We start from the raw sequence: 19587 nt of genomic DNA, 5'->3' as shown, positions 1-19587 counted from the left end.
GTGATTGTGTGTGCACACTGGACGACTTTAATGAACGGCAGAGCGATCACCGTTCCCTCATTAACAATGCACTGGCCGCTAGCGATATCGCTGGCGCCGTCGCTAGCGAGCACGGGAGTGCTCAATCATGCGCACACACTGAGCAATGTAGGAGATATGTCGTTATGATACAGCATATTGCACAGACATCGTTCCAGTGTATACCCAGCTTAAAGGCTAAATACAGCAACTCAATCTATGTGTCTTTGTTGAAGGACAACTAAACCATGCAAGTTGTCAATACTTTTTGATCTCAGTATTTATCCATTAATCTAATGAAAATTAATTTTTGCCTGAAAAAAAAAAGTCATATGTATGCATCAGAAGGAAAAAAATGTGTGAAACTATGAATAATACAAAACAAGGATGAGATAAGGAAAAAAAAGTTTATTTGACTTTGAATAATCCATAAAACCTAGTAACAGTTTGATGAGTTCAAGCAAAAATGCTTTGTCTGGTGTCAAAGGCTTTCAAAGCTGCCAACTCTGTTCTGTATTCTTAATGCTAAGACCAAACGCCGCTCAGCAACTTTGGAAAGGTCAAATAATTTCACTGAGAAACTGGTCACAGTGTTTAAATTTACACCATGTATAACTAACATTCATAGGTCCGTAAATATATATATATTTTTATTAGTTTTCTTCAAGTACATGGACAAATGGATCTTATTTCTACAGATGATAATTGTTTTATTTACATATAACCCAGCCACCTAAGAACCACATAGTGTAACTTTGGGAACAAAACTATAGTAATTGGTTTATGGACTAATATAAACTATTGAGTTTTATAGTTTTGCACAAACATTAAAGGGAGAAATAAAAAAAAAACAACAACCAGGGTGGCTATCCAACTGATATAAAACTACAAGTCCCAGCTTGCCCTGGTAATCTCAGACTGGAAAGGCATGCTGGAACTTAAAGTTCCACAATAGTTGAAGAGCCACAGGTTGACTACTTCTGTAAGATAGTAAGCAGCCTAAGACCACCAGTGGCTTTTAAGATGCCATTAAACTACAAAACTCAGATATCTCAAAACAGCAATATGGAGAACTAAGGGATGCCTCCCATAGGACAGGAAAAATCGCTCTTCCCCCCATTAGTATTTCCTTTGTTCTATAAAACCGATCTGCTCTATTACCAGTCAACTTTAAAAGGAATTAAAACAGTTTTAGACTTTTTTATATGAAAAGTCAACAATATAGTAAAAAAGAAAAAAAAAAATAAAGCTTTGAGGGAAGAGGAGTGTTGAATATTCAGCATGGTCTATGAAAATATATTATTACTTGCTGTAGAGTAAACAGGCTGAATATACTACTTTGTGGATGCTAATGTTTGCTTGCAGGCATCAGGAGCTATATGAATAAAATATATGACAAGGTTACTCGGTCTAAATAAACTTTTGTATTAAACAAAACTTCCAAAATGACAACAAAATAAAAAAAATAAAAAAAAAAAGTGACAAAATGTGTTTTCAAACAAATACATTAGACTGAGCAGGGCTCATGCCAATAGTTAGGGGGAAAAAAACATAACTAAGAGCATCAAATAAAATAAAAAAGAGCTATGTGATACTTGAGCCTATCTAAAGGCTGCAACATACTCATATCACAGCCCTTCCTGATATAAAGTCCTGATTTAAGCGTAGCCATTGCTTATGTGCAATGGAGCCAGCCATTATATGGACTATACAGTATTCATTAGACTGCAGCCTAATAGTTTAATAGGAACTAGTGGCATCATGGAGGCATGAAGAACTTTGAGTTTTACTTCTCAGAAATGTCAATAGTTCTAAATTAATTGCTAGGCTGAATCTTGGCTCAGTCCACCAAACGGTCGCCTCCACTGACTACAGATGACAGGTACACGTCAAGGCACCTACATCCTAGCATGTCACGCACACATACTATACTCTAAACTTTATCAACTATATACAACTTATATATGCTACCACATTGGTTTGGGTTTTTTTGTACCTGTCCCTTGCACTCATCAGAAGACATTCGCCAACAACCTGACAAAGGAAACATGTTAATAAATACAGTTCCCGTTCCGCAGTCCTTCAGGTCGAGCATGTTGAGCCATGCTGACATTTTCTGGATCACAGTGCATAGTATCCCGATGTCATGGGTGGCAATGTAACGGAAGAAGTGTTCCTTATTATCCAAATTAATTTGGTAGATAAATCCCGCAGGCCCAGTCATGCATTTATCATTGTTATTGCACAATACATGATGACCTGGGAAATCTTGGAAAGAGTAAAGAAAAATGGAATATCGTCCCGACACCTGCATTAATCCAGTATGACTAATAAAGCATGTCAGCTGCATGTGCTGAGACAGCTATTCACATGCGCCACAATGCACACTAGTAAAAATGCAGTAAAAAGGAAGTAGTCTTCTTTAAATACAGTCACCTCTAGTCAAAGGTTAAAGTTCAAAGACTTAAACGACCAAAGTGCTTGTTTATTCAGTAGGATTATCTTCTTCTAGAGGGGCTTGCAACTTGCATCAACAAGTGTCATCTTTAACGAAAGAAAGAAGAAAAAAATGTTCATTAGAAATTGTAATAGACCTGTAAATATTTAATACAGATTACTGTCCTATAAAAGAATGCAAGGCTTACAATGTAGTTAGCCTACTAATTGAACTTTTTTTTAGTGCAGTTATTAAGATTTTACATAATTCACAAAACTGAAAATTAACCCAAACATCACACCCAGATGTGCTTGCTGAACATCTTATTCCAAAGCTAGAGTTGATTCTCCCATTGCTGCTATAGCAGCCTCCAGCTTCCTGTGAAGGCTGTCCACTAGATCCACACCCATTCATCCACAAGAGCATTAGTGAGGTTGGGCACTATAATGGTCAGTAAAACCTGTCTTGCAGTTGGCTCTCCGATTACTCACAAAGGTGATCAATGAGGTTAAGGGCCGTTCTCTGTGCAGGCCAGTCAGTGTCTACTACACCTGACTCTGCAAACCACTTTCTGATGGACTTTATTTGGTGCACGGTCATGCTGAAACAGAAGAGAGCCTTCCCCAAATTGTTGCCACAAAGTTCTCTATAATGCCACTGCATGCTCTAGCATGAAGATTTCCCTTAACTGAAGCTCTGGGGCCCAAGCCAAACCATGAAAACCAGCCGCAGACCATTATTTCTCTGAAAAAGGCAACACAGAGCCCGTATAAACAAAAGGCTGCCTCATCTTAAGCCATTAATGTTTTACTTATCGATTCCACCTAAAACTTTGTTTCTGTTTTAGACAGAGTTGGCCTTTAAGGAAAGACTTAAAAATAAGTTTTCTCCACCCAGCCAGCTTAAACCCTAACAACTGCATTTGACAGAGCCTTGCAATCATATTTTACCCTAGTAGGGTGCAGAAACACTAATAGAAAAATTACTTGAAATATTTGATGCTGTAAAAAATAGAAATAAAATATTGTACCATATGTACAATATTTGTGGCCCTTTCCCCCAATTAAAGATCAAATCAAAATGTGTAGTCTAATAGCTGACTGTTTGAAAAGTGTGATAGAAAAATGACTGCTGGTGTTACTAATATGCAGGTTAGTAGTGTCCAATCCCCTTCAAGAGAGTTACAGAACCTTGCCCTGTCTCACTCCCAAAATAACTTGTTGATACATATTATGGAGCTTGAAAACAAGAAATATTTGCAAAAACTGGATTTTTTTTGCCTTTATTTCCTAAACATTTGCTTTTTCCTAGGAAGAATATAACACTACGTACTACTTTTCAAACAATTACATGAAGGGTGACATTTATTTTACTACTATGGCAGAGGTTCCAAACTCAGCCCTCAAGTCACACCTAACGGTCTAGGTTTTTAGGATAAACATGCTTGTGCACAGGTGACTTAATTCGTACATCAGTCTTTGGATTTAACCATCTCAACCATGGATATCCTTAAAACCTGAACCGTTAGGGTGCTTAAGGACCAAGTTTGGGAACCTCTGTAGGGGTTTGAAGGCTGAAAACTATACAGAACAAAACCATCCAGCTGAGCCTATGGAGAGCTTTGAGGAGCACTGGTGCCACAAAAATATGGTAGGCCTTGTCTGGCAAACGGCACTGTAAAGAAAGTACTGTATTACAGGAACTCTGTGATGCCTACCCACTTCCACATACTTACATGTGACTGAAACTGGTTTTCATTCTGTATGCTGGGATGGTATTGAAGCTATATGACTAACACTTAATTACTGTATCTCAATAGTTTGTTGCATTAGCTGAGTGCGCTAGAAGCACCAGAGCAGAGAGCAACACCCCAGAACTGCATGGGTTGTGACAGGTGCAGGGTGCTAGAATGAAGACTATAAGGGGGGGTATCCAATTAGCCCCGATAACCCGTTTTTCTCTGAGAAATTTTCACTGGTGAAAACTTTTCTACAAAAATGGTTATCGGGCTATCCTATTAGCTGCGGCTTTCACATATGCGAAAACTGGTATAGGAATTACCGCAGATTTAATTCCACCACCTCTGAGTTGGTGATAAATTGTGCAAAACCTATTTTTGGCTAAAAATGTCAGGACTTGGTGCAGAAACACTGGGACACCCTCCTTAACGACTAAATAGGCTAAATATTTTTTGGATTATCTTATATTGGCCAAGAATGATATGTCACTTTTGGGATGAAAAAGTAAAAGTGTTGGAAAATGGGTTTGAAATAGTGGTATGGGTATATTTGGGGTGGGGGGCTGTTTGGATGGGACAGGTGTTTTACACATTGCCAATGGCTGCACCAGGTGTATTTTTACACTCTTACTGTATCCCTAATTCACCTATAGCATTTATTTTGGACAAAAAAATATTGCATTCTATAAATTTTTCACCGTTAGAAAAAAAATGCATATAACAGGCATTTGACACAATTAAAGAACCCCAAACCCTTGGATTACGGCCACTAACACACTTCTATACCATTACCCTACCTAAGTTTACCTTTTTTGGGGGTACAGGCTGATTTCCTCATTGTTACCTGTACTTATTCCCATCCCTGCAAGAACTATCGTGCAAATTGGTTATCATCTCCGGTTTAGTAATAGGATAGTACGACAAACGGGAGCGTGCAAACATGCGATAAGCAGGTGAAACATTATTGTTATTGCAGCTAAGTAGATAACCTCCTATATGTGCATTACTTGAAATTTTATTAAATGTAGAGTTTTAGCTTTTATACTAACATGGAGTTTGTATGTGCTCTCTCTGTTTGCCTGTTTCCTCTAGGCACCGCAGTTCTCCCATGAACCAAATATATACTGGTAGTAGTTAAACTTTTCTTGGCGTGTGAATTAGTGTGCCTGTGGCAAGTCAGTTTATATCTCGACTAGAGCAGATCATAAGGAGAATGACTAATTATTTGTACAGCACTGCATAATATGTGGGTGTTATATAAAATCAAATACATGCATAAAGAAGTTAAGTGACCACAATAAAGAAGGTGTTGGCAATGCAATGATTAACAGAGGGAGTTGATGCATTTATCATGTGCAATACAATTTATACACTTACCATGATACCACCATTTTGTTTTCTTTGGATTTTTGTTGCATGTTCTTACATAAAAGGAATTATCTGGAGGTCGTCTCTAAAAGCAAAGAACAAGAACACCAACATCACCAATTCAAAAAAAAAAAAACAAGTAAATTATATTAAAGCTGTTACTAATACAGATTTTAAGGCTAATGGATGTGAACACTCCCAGATTCATCTTGGCACATTAATATGGGATACATTGTGGAAGCAGTCGCACAGGAATACATGGGAAAGCTAAACACTGCTAAAGTGTCCAATGCACATATGCAGATGACATTAATGGGGGCAAAGGAAAAACGTGGCATTGCCCATCGTTAAAGGACTCTGTCATTTTCCTAGTCCAATAGCCTGCGATGGTCCACACCATCTGTTTCCTTGATATCAGTGGGGCTGATTCTGAGTCGGACGGATCTCTGTGCACGGACGCAAATGGTGAGACTCTGCATACAGCGCGTGAAAATTAGGCGTTTTGGAGAGGGACCTAGGCAGTGACAAGGCGAGTGCACGGAAACCACCATGACTTGTTGGAGTGTCATGGGAGTGCCGTGGGCGTGTTATGTAAAGCTCCGAGCGTACGGGGATGGGAACCATGTTTCTTAAGAGATATCTTGCTCCTAGTATGGGGCTGGTGCAGATACTAATGATGACAACTGCATCGGCTGGAGCAAGATGAGTGTGCAGCGCGGCATTCCACTAGCAGGCGGGCAGTTCCCTGGGGTCCCTTATTAGCATAAGGTAGTAAATCTGGCTTCTGCTGATGCCAGCGTGAGACTTAGAATTAGCCCCATGTGTCTAGGTTTGTAGACTGGCCATATTGGTGAATTCTAACGAAAAAAAGTGGTGGTGTGTATAATTTATTTTTCTATATTCTCACAACAAATTACAACACTAAAATGTTCAAGGCGAAGAATACGCTCCGGCACATTCAGTACAGCGCACTTTGAGAGATTGTCTGGCTAGCTTCCAGTAACAAAGGCTAAGATTGTAGCAACGAAAGTAGTACATCTAAAATGTATTCATATGCTCATGCCTCAAAAAGTCAATGTAATGCCATGGTCTCATAAGAATTGACCAAACAATATTTGCATAAGGGTTATTCATGGGACAATTCAAAAGTACTGTTCTATTGCAAAAATAAGGAGCGCAGATATTAATATAATCCAATATTTAATAAAACATTTACATATATCCACTCCAAATACATTAAAATGGTTCCATTATTATATAACACCACAAGATACATTTCAATCTGTGTTCAATCTCAATATATAATGCATTCAAAGTAACAGAAGAAAAAGACCACCTTATAGACGGAGTAATGGTTAGCGTTACTGCCTTACAGCCTTAAGGTCATAGGTTCGATTCCCACTATGGCTCTAACTGTGCGGAGTTTGTATATTCACCCTGTGCTTGCGTGGGTTTCCTCCGGGTGCTCCGGTTTCCTCCCACACTCCAAAAATATACTGGTAGGTTAATTGGCTCCCAACAAAAAAATTTACCATAGTGTGTATGTGTGTGAGCATGTGGTAGGGAAGCTCCACTGGGGCAGGGACAGATGTAAATGGGAAGATATCTCTGTAAAGCGCTGCGGAAAATGTATGCGCTATAGAAATAACTGGTAAATAAAGAAATAAAATAGACCCAATTGGGAGCAACTGATTTGTGTCCTTGTTTTAAAATGTTCAATATATATAGCCCAAAGTATGCTTTGTCTCCAAATTATGTTGACATATCTCCAACCTCCCTTCCTTAGTACATCCTGTTAGACAGACTAACAGACCGCCAGGTTTAGCGGTATTATAGTATGATTGCAGTCCTGAGATGAGCACTTTCTCCTTATCTGTGATCTTACTGTACCACTCCCTGTGCTCGGGTTTTAGTCTCCCGCTCCTTTTATTAGAACGGGGCATCCGGTCACTCTTGGGAGTATATCAGAAATACTCAGTAGGAACAGCAAATATATCTTATATATTAGGATAAAAAGGAAGAATTCTTTGTTCTATTGAAGTGTTGAAGCTAAATTCTATTTAAGTATTGTTTGTTATTCATGAGACACAGCATATAATGCAGGGAAGCCAATAGTCCATGTATGCTGTGTAAAAACTAGGTTACATGCCTGCACTAAAAATTGACATATGAACTTCATGCATATAAAATATACTGCAATACATTTAGATCAGGTATAGCCAATCTTGGTCCTCGAGAGCTACCAGCAGTTCATGTTTTCCAGGCCACCTCTGGATCTGTAGAATGTGTCAGTTAAGGCTGGTACACACTAGAGTGACTATGTCTAGTGTGTATCGGCCTCATCAGTGACGGGACCCGGCAGAGTGCCAGCATCGGCAAGTGCGTACACACTTGCCGATGCCGGGAGCGACTGCGGATGCCATGCTGCATTCGGCAGCATGGCCCCCACTAACAATATCGCCCGTCGGACCTGCATGCGATGCCGCACGGGAGCGCGCATCTTCCGTGACATAGCAGGGACACACTACTAGACGATATGCCCAATATGTCGCTCCGATCCACAGGATATACCCACTAGTGTGTACCCAGCTAAAGAAATGAATGCACCACATGTTTGAAAATGTGACAGTTAGTAATGACTACACCTGTGCACCAGCTAGGTGGCCCGGAAAACATGAATTGTTAGTAGCTCTCGAGGATTGGGTTTGGCTACCACTGATTTAGATGCTTCTCTTAGGTTGGTGTCATGCAGACACTTTTCCAACCACCTACCCTCTAAGAAGCGCTAGCATTTAAAATGCTGAAAGCACACAGTGGAGATTACAGTCAGAAAATGATGTGCTACTCGGTATCAGCATGTTGGGATATGAGTACTTTAGGAATAAAAGCTCTAGCATTCAAAGCGCCTGCGTGATACCATCCATAAGGAGATACTGTACAACTGACACATATGCTCTCTTAGATACCAGCTATAGGATTAATCACTATATACAGAAGGCAGGGTGAGATTTTAGGTATGAATGCTCATTAAATAGCCTATGTTTATGTGTTTTCTAAATATTTGTAATATACATTAAATTAAAACATTTCTGTTCTATAACCAATAGCTTTCAATGTGGCAGTCTAAACCATACTTGCTGCTGTGCTTCTCAGTCATATAATAATAGCATTTAGCTGCCCTGGAGTACACAGCAAATATTTAGAAAGTAGCTTAGTTTTCTATCTAAAGCCAACAAAAAACAATAACCCTACCTTCTAAAATAAAGACAAGATACTAAAAAGAAAAAAAAAAACAGTGTATATAATAAAAAATGCAGATAGTAACACACAATAATAAAACGTTATCTGAAGGTGCGGATCGCTGCTGCCCCTATTATAGCATTAGGCACTACTGTATGTGTCCTAGAACCCTAGAAGTTCTGCAATGATGGTTCAAATGCTTGACCAACTGTTTAATCCAGTTGATAAATAGATCTGCCTATGAAACCTGGAGAGCAGTGGGTGCCACTCCTGTGTAGAAAGGTGTTAGGTGGAGTATAAAGGCGAGTGGAGCCAGCTCCCTGATAAGCATGAAGTGACAGGTGAGCAGAGTACATGTTTAAATGAGTGCCTGTATATTAATTGCAATATCAAGTATAAAGCTAGCAAACATTTCTATGTTGGTGCAGCTATTTTAAGTCCCTTTAGTCTCACATTACTACTCCCTACGGTTTGGGCTCAGGTTCCCGGCGGTCAGAATCTCGACAGGTTTAGGATCCTGAGTATCCTAATCCTCCCTCTAAATCCTAATCCTCCCTCCTTGCAGTCTAAACTTAATCCCCCCAAGTGTCTAAACCTAACCTAATGCCAGAAAAAGAGTGCAGAACAGCTATTACCAATGACAATCGCTATGACAGATAGCTGCCTTGTTATGTGAGATTACTCAGAGGAGTGGAGAATACAGGTTCAGGCATTTCTGCCCCATTGAGTAAAGCACTTTATATTTTATTCCATGGGGAGAAGCCATTTGTAATTTTGGTGCTATTAATACATCTCCCAGATTTTACATACTACTCGATACAGGTGTTTCTTTATTGTGTGAGTATTCAGAAACGTGTTTACATGTTTGAGTGTTACAGATAACCAGAGATCACAAAATAGGCTCCTCTGAGAAAGTGACTCCATTTTAGTATAAATACAGGAGGACTGATTCTGGCATTTATTTCCTTTTTGGACATTATAGTAAAGCTGGGAACACACTGAGATGATCAGCAATCGTGCCATTGTCCAGGGACAACCTGGACAGTGGACATCGCGTGATTGCCAGTATACACTACAGCAATTAATGAACAACGAAATGATCACTTGCTCAGTCGTTCATTAACATACATTAGGTCACAAGCAAAACAGTCAGGTTTGATGTGCGGCACGTCAAACCTGACAACGCTAGCGTCCGCGGGCAACCACATATTGAGCGTACACACTGAGCAATTGTCATTACGAGACAGCAAATCGTCCCGACATCTCTCCAGTGTGTACCCAGCTTAAGTGAAGCAGTTTGTTGTGAGATATCTAAAAACTGTGTGTTAGAATCTGCTTTGACAGATCTCTACTATCTGAGGATGCCTTCACATAACAGTGGTGGTCCAGGGGAGTTATTTCAGGGTCTAAAAGGTGAGCACTCTCTTTAAACACCGCACATACCTTCCCCATTTCAACATGGTACAATACTTCAAAATGTTGAATGTGTAGTAATGGTACCACTCATCATCTTGGGAAACCCAAACATACCAAAGAAACCACATAAATAACTAAACCGTTATGTAAACCCGATATGAATGTTACCTTTTCCTTGCAGCTGGATAACATGCTGATTATGCTAAGACAAACAGATTGCACAGACAGTGCGGGTGACCAATCTTCCGTTAAAATAGATAAACAGATATGACCATTGCTATAAACATGAGGATGGACAGGGATATTATCACCGGTGAACATAACCTGCAATAAAAATAAATCGCCACGTTAAAGATGACAGAAAAAGCCTTCACACATGCTAGTAGTGAATAAGCTACGGTTAATAAGAACACTACTGCAAATCATCTTTTTCACAGTAATGTACTTTCCAAAAACAGACCAAACCAGTGCCCCTGGATTAATGTGATAGAAATCTAGTAGTTGTCCATAGGGTACTTGTGGAAAATTGTTGCAAAAACTACCAGTAAAAGTTTTGCACACAAAATGGGGAAACACACACAAAACAATCCTCTTCTAAATAATACCTCTCACAAGCACTGACCTTACAAGTGATAGGAGCTAAAATGTTTTTTAACTTTACAATAAGTAAATAATTTATGCAAAACTAAAAGTAGTAAAATGTAATGTTTAAAACTCATATGAGAAGATTTCCCAGTTTACAGTGCCATGGAATTTAAACAGACATATATTAAAAAGTTATATAAAAGCAATATAAATTTGAATATTAAAAAAAAGCAAATAAATGATCGAAAAATATATATCTTGGAGATGTCAGTGTCCAACATACTTCAATAGTATACTTGAAGCGTAAAATAGAACTTTCCCTTGCTGCAAAATACTGGTCCTGGAAGACAAAGCACACAATGCTATGGCATTCTAGATGCATGAAGTATATAATTACTCAAAGGAGTATTTGCAACCGATGTACCAGAGCAAGTTGTGGGCTATAGGTATGTCTTGAAAGGTGAAACTCATGGTCAAAATAATCTTCAGGGTGTTGTCCTGAGTAGAGGTGGTCAGATGCTAGGAACATTAGTACGATGGAGATAGAATCTAGGATCAGCTGTTTCCCCTGGTAAGTTATTTAGGCTTCCCTACAGCTTGCTCTGGTGGTACATACATACCAAATACTCCAGTAAGTATATTACCTATTTCATTACTGCTTGTGCGCCAATTATGTGTCACACTATTTGCGCTTCCTTCTTTTTAAATGTTTTGCCAAAGAAGATCGTAAAAAGGTTTTGGACACATGGGCTAAAATATAATCAATGTATTTTATGTACTGTATTTTACAGTAACAATAAAAAATGCATTTGGATGCCAGGTGCTGCAATTAAATTGTCTCTCAAAGGAGGCAGCACTGTGCTGTACATACTCATTAAAAATATGGTCTTATTGGTAGAAAAAATTATTAAAATAAAATAATGGATTATACACAATTTTCTTCTAAATACTCCATGGCATACCTTATAATGGGTTTGCTCCCTCCTTGATTAGAGACAGGTAGTATTAAAACATTCCCTGAAATGTTATATAAGGGTACTCTGTCCCCTTTATATGTTCCTGTTGATTTCCCAAGCTACCTCTAAAACCCATAAACATCAGAGGACAGCATGGCTGGGAAACCTGGGTTGAAATATTGTTGCGTGTAATCTGTTATTTTACTATTCAATAATATGAGATATGGTAAGAACTTACCCTTGTTATCTCTATTTCTACGAAGTCCATAGGGTTCCACAGGATACCTTGGGTATAGGTGTGACGTCAGTCGCAGGGCACCAAAGAGTTAAGCTTTCAGCCTCCCAGGATGCACTAGGTCCCCCTCCTATACCCCGCCCCCGGGCCAAGGCACCTCAGTTAGTTACCAAGCCATAGGCCGGAGGAGGAGAAGGAAGAGAGAGAACAAAGATCTGGACACATACAAGAATCACATTCTCACCAGAGGGAGACGGAAAACCGGTGACCAGAGCAAAGCCCATCTGCAGCACAGGTGCGACAGGGCGGGAGTCCTGTGGAACCCTATGGACTTCGTAGAAATAGAGATAACAAGGGTAAGTTCTTACCATATCTCATATTTTCTACTTCAGGGTCCATAGGGTATCCACAGGATACCTTGGGGATGTCCCAAAGCAGTATCCTTTAAGGGTGGGGACGCTCCTGTGCAGAAAGGAGAATCCGCTGCCCGAAGGAAGCATCCTGAGAGGCGAAGGTGTCAAACCTGTAATACCTCACGAAGGTATGGACAGAAGACCACGTAGCAGCCTTGCAGATCTGAACTGCCGAGGCACCACGTCGAGCTGCCCACGAAGGACCCACAGACCTAGTGGAATGAGCCTTCAGAGAAGGAGGGACCGGTAGGCCTTCATGAAGATAAGCTTCAGAAATAGCCATACGGATCCAGGCTGCCAAAGTTTGCTTTGAAGCAGGCCAACCCTTTTTACGGAAGCCATAGAGGACAAACAAAGCGTCCGACTTCCTAAACGAAGAAGTGCGGTCAACATAAGTCCTTAAGGCCCGCACAACATCCAAAGAGGCCTCACCCACGGAAAGACCCGGTGAGTTAAAGGCCGGAACAACTATTTCCTCGTTAACATGAAACTGGGAAACAACTTTGGGAAGAAACTCGGGCCGAGTGCGGAGCACTGCCCTGTTCCCATAAAAAACCAAGAAAGGGGGTCTACAAGAAAGAGCCCCTAACTCAGAAACACGTCTGGCCGAAGCAATGGCCAGAAGGAAAACAGTCTTAGCTGTTAGCCATTTAAGATCCACTGAGCCCAGTGGTTCAAACGGCGGTCCTTGGAGAGCCCTCAGGACCACAGCCAAATCCCAAGGCGCCACAGGTGGAACAAAGGGCGGCTGAATGCGGAGAACACCCTGCATAAAGGTGCGCACATCCGGGATTGTAGCAATCCTACGGTGAAACCAGACAGATAGGGCCGAAACCTGTACCTTCAAAGAAGCAAGGCGAAGCCCATGATCTAGTCCCGCTTGCAGGAAGGCGAGAATCCGAGACAGACGAAACTCCCGCGGTGCATAACCTCTCGGTCGACACCACTGGAAGAACGTATGCCACACGCGATGGTATATCCTCGCGGAAGACGGTTTCCGAGCTCGTAACATGGTACGCACCACAGAGCTGGAAAACCCCCGGGACCTCAGCATGGCCGTCTCAACAGCCACGCCGTCAAAGACAGCCGAGTCAGGTCCGGGTGAAGGCAAGGACCCTGAGACAGAAGGTCCGGTCGTAGCGGCAACCGCAGAGGACTGTCCACGGACAGACCCTGAAGGTCTGAGAACCAGTGCCGTCTGGGCCACGCGGGAGCTATTAACAGGAGCGTCCCTCCTTCCTGTTTGAATTTCCGGATTACCCGTGGAAGAAGGGAGACCGGAGGGAACAGGTATGCGAACCGGAACGTCCACCGGACGGACAGAGCATCCACCAGAGACGCCCCTTCGTCTCTTGTGCGAGACCCGTACACCGGCAACTTGTTGTTGTGCCGGGACGCCATGAGGTTGATTTCTGGAAGACCCCACCTGTCCACCAGTAGTTGAAAAACGTCCGGGTGCAGGGACCATTCCCCCGGATGAACGTCCTGGCGACTTAGAAAGTCCGCCTCCCAATTTAGCACTCCCGGGATGAAGACCGCTGATATGGCCGGAAGATTGCGCTCCGCCCAAACCAGGATCCGAGAGACCTCTACGAGAGCCGCCCGACTGCGAGTTCCTCCTTGCCTGTTTATGTAGGCCACGGTGGTAGCGTTGTCCGACTGGACCTGCACCGGGCGACCCTGGAGAAACCGCTGTGCCTGCTGGAGAGCATTGAAGACCGCACGGAGTTCCAAGATATTTATTGGAAGCTCCGCTTCTGTCGGCGTCCACCTGCCCTGGAACAAGTGTGGACCCGAAACTGCTCCCCAGCCCCGAAGACTGGCGTCCGTTGTCAACAGGACCCAATTTGGAACCCAGAACGGACGTCCCTTGTTGAGGTGGGTCGTCTGTAACCACCACGCAAGGGACAGGCGAACCTCCTGGGTGAGCACAATCGTCTGGGACTTCAGAGACTGAGTCAGCCCGTTCCACTTGGACAGGATCAGGTGCTGCAGAGGTCTGGAGTGAAACTGGGCGTATTCCACCATGTCGAACACCGACACCATGGAGCCCAGTAACCTCATCGCCGAGTGTAAGGACACCCGGCGGCTGTGCAGGCAACTGCGCACCCTTGACTGTAAAGCAGAGATCTTGTCCTCCGTCACGAAGATCCTTTGCTGTCCCGAGTCCAATAAGGCTCCAAGATGCAGAATCCTCCGAGACGGGATTAGAGTGGACTTCTGCCAGTTGATTAGCCAGCCGTGCCGTTGCAGCAGTGGCGTAACAGGAGCTCTGGAGATCCTGCCACCAATAACAGGTCGTCCAAATACGGCAACATGCGGACTCCCTGCAGCCGCAGAGAAGCCGCCATGACCGCCATCACCTTGGTGAAAACACGTGGTGCTGTTGCCAGGCCAAAAGGTAACGCCCGAAACTGGAAGTGGTCGCTGCGGATTGCAAACCTGAGGAACTGTTGATGGCGCAAAAGAATAGGGACATGCAGGTAAGCGTCCTGTATGTCCAATGACACCAAGTAGTCCCCAGGTTCCAGCGCCAGAATGATGGACCGTAGGGTCTCCATCCGAAACTTCGGGACCCGCAAAGACTTGTTGAGTGCTTTGAGGTTGAGAATCGGACGATATGACCCATTGGGTTTCTGTACCAAAAATAGATTTGAATAGAAACCCTGGCCCCTCTGGGAGAATGGAACAGCCACTATAACTCCAGCCTGGAGCATAGTGTGCAATACCTTCCGCAGCTCCGTAGCCTTGTTCCGGTCTGATGGGAGACCCGTGGTGAAGAAGCGAGCCGGGGGTCTGTGCCGGAAGGAGAGGGCGTATCCGTGGGAAACCACCTCCAGAACCCAAGTGTCTGTCGTAGTGGTCGACCAACACTGGGCGAACTGTAGCAGGCGGCCTCCCACCCTGGGATCCCCCAAAGGGAGGCCCGGACCGTCAGGCCGCAGGCTTGTCATCTGGCTTGGGGGCCGGACGTCTGGTACTCCATGCCTGCTTCCGGGGCTTGACCGATTTCTTAGGGCCAGCCTGTCGAGGAAACGACTGTGGTTTGGGCCTGCCCTGGGCCCTAGATGACCGAAAGGACGATGGTCCCGAACCAGAAGGAGCAGCGGCCGACGGGAGACAAGCAGATTTGGCTGCCGCCAGCGTGGCCACAATCTTATCCAGATCCGGACCGAAGAGAACTTCTCCGGTAAACGGCAACGCTTCCAGACCTTTCTTGGAATCTGCGTCCGCCTTCCAGGATCGCAGCCACAAGGTGCGACGAGCAGCCACCGCTGCTGAAGAAATTCTAGACACCAGAGTACTAATGTCTAGAGCCGCCTCGATGATGTAGGTGGCCGAATCACGGAGATTGCCAATCAACTCCGCCTGTTCGGCCGGACAGTCGGATTCAAAAGAAGCCTCTAATGAATCCGCCCAGCGCTCCATCGCTCTGGCAACCCAGCAAATGGCCATAGCCGGCCGTGCTGCCCCCCCTGCAAGGGAATAAGCGGACTTCAGGCAGATTTCTACCTTGCGGTCCGTAGCATCCTTAAGGGAGGACATGGATGGCATCGGCAATGTGGCACTACGGACAAGACGGGTCACGTGAGAATCCACCTGTGGAGGGGATTCCCACTTAGCAAAATAATTATCCGCGAACGGATAAGCCACCGCCAGGCGTCTCTGCGGCTGGTATCTTTTGCCAGGTTGTTTCCACGCCTCCTCTAAATGGTCCACCAACTGACCCGAAAGAGGAAAGACTGTGGCATCGCCCTTCACATCTTTGAAAAAGGCATACTTAGATTTAGCCGCTGGGGGAACTTCGTCCTCAATCACCAAGGCTGTGCGGACCGCCCGAATAAGTCCAGGAATATATACTTTGGACTTAGCATCAGCGTCCTTAGTATGGAGAGGTTCCTGATCGTAAGGATCCAGAATCTCCCCATCATCAGACGTCCCTTCGTCATCCTCATAAGGAGCGGACAGAGACGCCACCGGCCTTTTATGAGGCCGCATCACAGACTCCCCTTGCAACACATCCGACAAGTGCTGTACAGAACTCGTCAGGGAGTTAACCCACGCTGGCTCCTGAGAACCCGGGAGCGGGGAAATAGGGAGACTGTGGGGTACCACCAATTGTCGTGGGAACCCCTGCATGGGTGACGACACCACAGACTGCTGGGACAAACCCATCGGAGTAAACGCGGGCTGCGGAGCTAACTGGCCCACTAAAGCTGTTAACGCCTGAGCGAAACAAGCCCAGGGCGGCTCCTGTACCGGTGCTGTAACCGTAATAGGCCGCGCCATGGACAAACACTGCCGGCAAAGGCCCTCCGCGCTACCCTCCCCCTCCGCTAACGGTACTTTGCACGTGGTACACTGTAGCCGGAGGGGAAAATCACTTTCAGACATGATGGCACCACGTATGTGACCTCTCTCACCAATTAAGTATTAAATAGGCGAGAGACCACCCTGCAGCACCGCACCGCAAGGGCTTTAGCAGAAGAACAGGGACAGTAATAAAGCTGACAGTTTAGAGAAGAAAAGTTACAGGCAGCGCTAGCACAGTCACATACAATGCAGAGAAATAACAATTCCTGCACTAACAGCGCTGATTACTCAACTACACAGACACAGGGCCTGGTAGGACACAGCGCTGCATACACAGACCTGAGCCACAGCGGAGGAGAGGTATGCGGGGGGACCCACGATGCTTCCGTCCAGCGCTTCCAGCAGCGTTCACCATGCGTTCTGGAGAAGATGGCCGCCGAGGAGCAGAGAGGAGGCTGGCCTGGGGGAGGAGCGCTGCCACAGGACCAGTCGGCAGCATGCAGAGAGGGCTGTGTGCAGCGGGGGAGGCGCCGGCTGTGAGACAGGGAAGGCGCGCTCCCCTGGCATGCATTTAACCCCTGGGACGCCGCAGCGCTACCGCTCTGCTGCGGTCCGCTGTCCCAGGGGGTAGTGGAAGCGCAGGTTGGTCGCCTGGCTCCACGCTGCAGCCAGTCCCCAGGGAGCCCCCTGCCTGGGGACTTAGGACCATGTGATCAGCGGGGACCCACTGCGGGACCCCGCTGCTTACCTCTGTCCCCCTTGAATCCGGCCATGGTCCGGAGCATCTGGGGTCACCGCTAGCTGTGACCCCAGACGCCCACCAGCATCCCCGGATCAGTACCGGCGTTCTGGTACCGGCGGGGTGTAGGGAAGACAGCATGGACGTCAGGACTGACAGTCCATGCTGTTCATCCAGATGTGCAGCCACAGCTGCATGAAGAAAAAGCTTCAGGGGCTCTTCTAGCCCCCACTCCAACAGGTGCACCCGACTTCGGCCGGGCACCAAACTAAACTGAGGTGCCTTGGCCCGGGGGCGGGGTATAGGAGGGGGACCTAGTGCATCCTGGGAGGCTGAAAGCTTAACTCTTTGGTGCCCTGCGACTGACGTCACACCTATACCCAAGGTATCCTGTGGATACCCTATGGACCCTGAAGTAGAAACTCTGTTTATTTACAATGGAAACTATGCAAACAAAACAACAGGCGGGGCATTAAGAATGTGAAGCCAAGTTATGCTGAATGATCACACATTTACGTACAGCGAACTGATGTAAAAAAAAAAAAAAAAGGTTTTCGGAATGTTCAGCTTTTTGCATCCAAAAGTTGCCACTGCTCCAGTAGTGTGTGCCCTTAATTTTCTGGTACCTTAAGCCCATTTCCACTTGTATGCCATAGGGATTACATCGCCTATCCATGTAAAAATGGATTGCTTGGAATGGGTTCGTGTAGGACCGATAAATAATTGTTCCATCTTCCTAAAGTTGTTAATTCTAGACAGATATACAGTGAGTACATGCACAAGATGAAGTCAATTGAGTTTGTTTTCCGTCTCTATCACCAACTTTATAAAAAAAAGTTTAGCCATTAAAACTTTCAGCAGGAAATTTAGACAGACTCATGACTACCTTATCTTCAAAGATATTCAAACGGGGGTTCTGCAGTAGTTGGACTGTTTTCTACTGAACTCGCTAAAGCTCTAGAATTTATTCAAAGCTCAACCTTATACAAGAGATCAAGCCATTTTTGATGTGTATGGCATCTCCAATTGCAAGTTCTTATCACACCTGACCTATTATCCAAATCAGGCTTAATCCCATACAAAGGATTTAGCCCTCTTTTGAATCCTGGATCTGTTTTAAGTACAAATTCACATTATATGAGAATTGTCATTTAAGAACTTGATCACCCCTGAAGAAGTCTTGTGCGGATAAAACGCGCAGGGTTTTACATTCAACGTGATTACCACTACTCAAAATGCCTTCTGGAAAAGCCTGAAAAAAGATATGCGGCATCACAAAAATATTATATTTTATATAAGCTGTATTTTATGATCTCTGAATTTTATAAAATAATTCATCATTTGATATAATTTTGGCATTGGCCATTTGTTGGGTGGTCCTCTTCACGACCTGTGGAGTTTTTATACATATTGAATGGCACTAAAATCAGTGTATTATATATACAATTGTTGAACAAATGATGGCGATTTAGCGCCCTCGAAGTCTCTCTCTCATACATACATATAGATATCTATATATATATATATCTATATATATATATCTCCTCTCTCTCTCTCTCTCTCATATATATATATATATATATATATATATCTCTATATATAAAGATTTCCCAATTTTATATCCGTGGGCTCTTTCATCCCCATCGGTGCAAAGCCTATTTTGCAACTTTTTGGGCAGGTTACATTGCAACAATATGTGTAATTATTTATTCAGTACCAAACAAATTAAACCTTTTTTTTATTTCAAAAGACTATTAATCTTCAGTAAATAGCATTAGTTTGTTTATTTCTCTTCAAATGGCAAAGACAATTGGACAAAAAAAAGTGTTTTAATTAAAATTGCAAGTAAGGGAGCAAAAAGCAAATGGATTTTTCTTCTAAACATTATCAAGAAATGCTTAGTGTTTCGTGCATTAGGATTAATTAACCTTTCTAAAACGGTAAAAAGATTGTACAAGCAGGTATTCATATTAAAAGCCGCACTTGAAAATAAAACTTTTTTTATTTGTGTGTTTTAATGAAACATATAAAATGTCTAGGAATAATGTGTTAACCCAACAACACAACATTTTGAAAACTAACTTTCTAGTAGTATGAAATGTTATTGTCTGGTGATTACCAGAAAGAG

General features: G+C 43.7%; 1 protein-coding gene across 2 annotated transcripts in view; it reads right to left on the bottom strand.

The window, feature by feature from the left end:
- Positions 1-408: 408 nt before the first annotated feature.
- Positions 409-19587, bottom strand: part of UBE2W (ubiquitin conjugating enzyme E2 W) — a 58382-nt gene continuing 39203 nt past the window's right edge. The window contains exons 4-6 of one of the 2 annotated variants that reach the window (XM_088471436.1): positions 10386-10541; positions 5571-5646; positions 409-2562 (exon numbers count right to left, since the gene is read on the bottom strand). In XM_088471436.1, the coding sequence (XP_088327562.1) occupies positions 2549-2562; positions 5571-5646; positions 10386-10541 (246 nt within the window). In that variant the 3' untranslated portion in view covers positions 409-2548. The remainder of the gene's footprint in view (positions 2563-5570; positions 5647-10385; positions 10542-19587) is intronic. The other variant, XM_088471435.1, reaches the window with a different exon arrangement.

This window comes from Taudactylus pleione, unplaced genomic scaffold (assembly GCF_031769625.1).
Source record: "Taudactylus pleione unplaced genomic scaffold, aTauple2 ptg000114l, whole genome shotgun sequence".
In the NCBI taxonomy this organism is placed as follows: Eukaryota; Metazoa; Chordata; class Amphibia; order Anura; family Myobatrachidae; genus Taudactylus; species Taudactylus pleione.
This window is presented reverse-complemented; position numbering and strand designations above follow the sequence as displayed.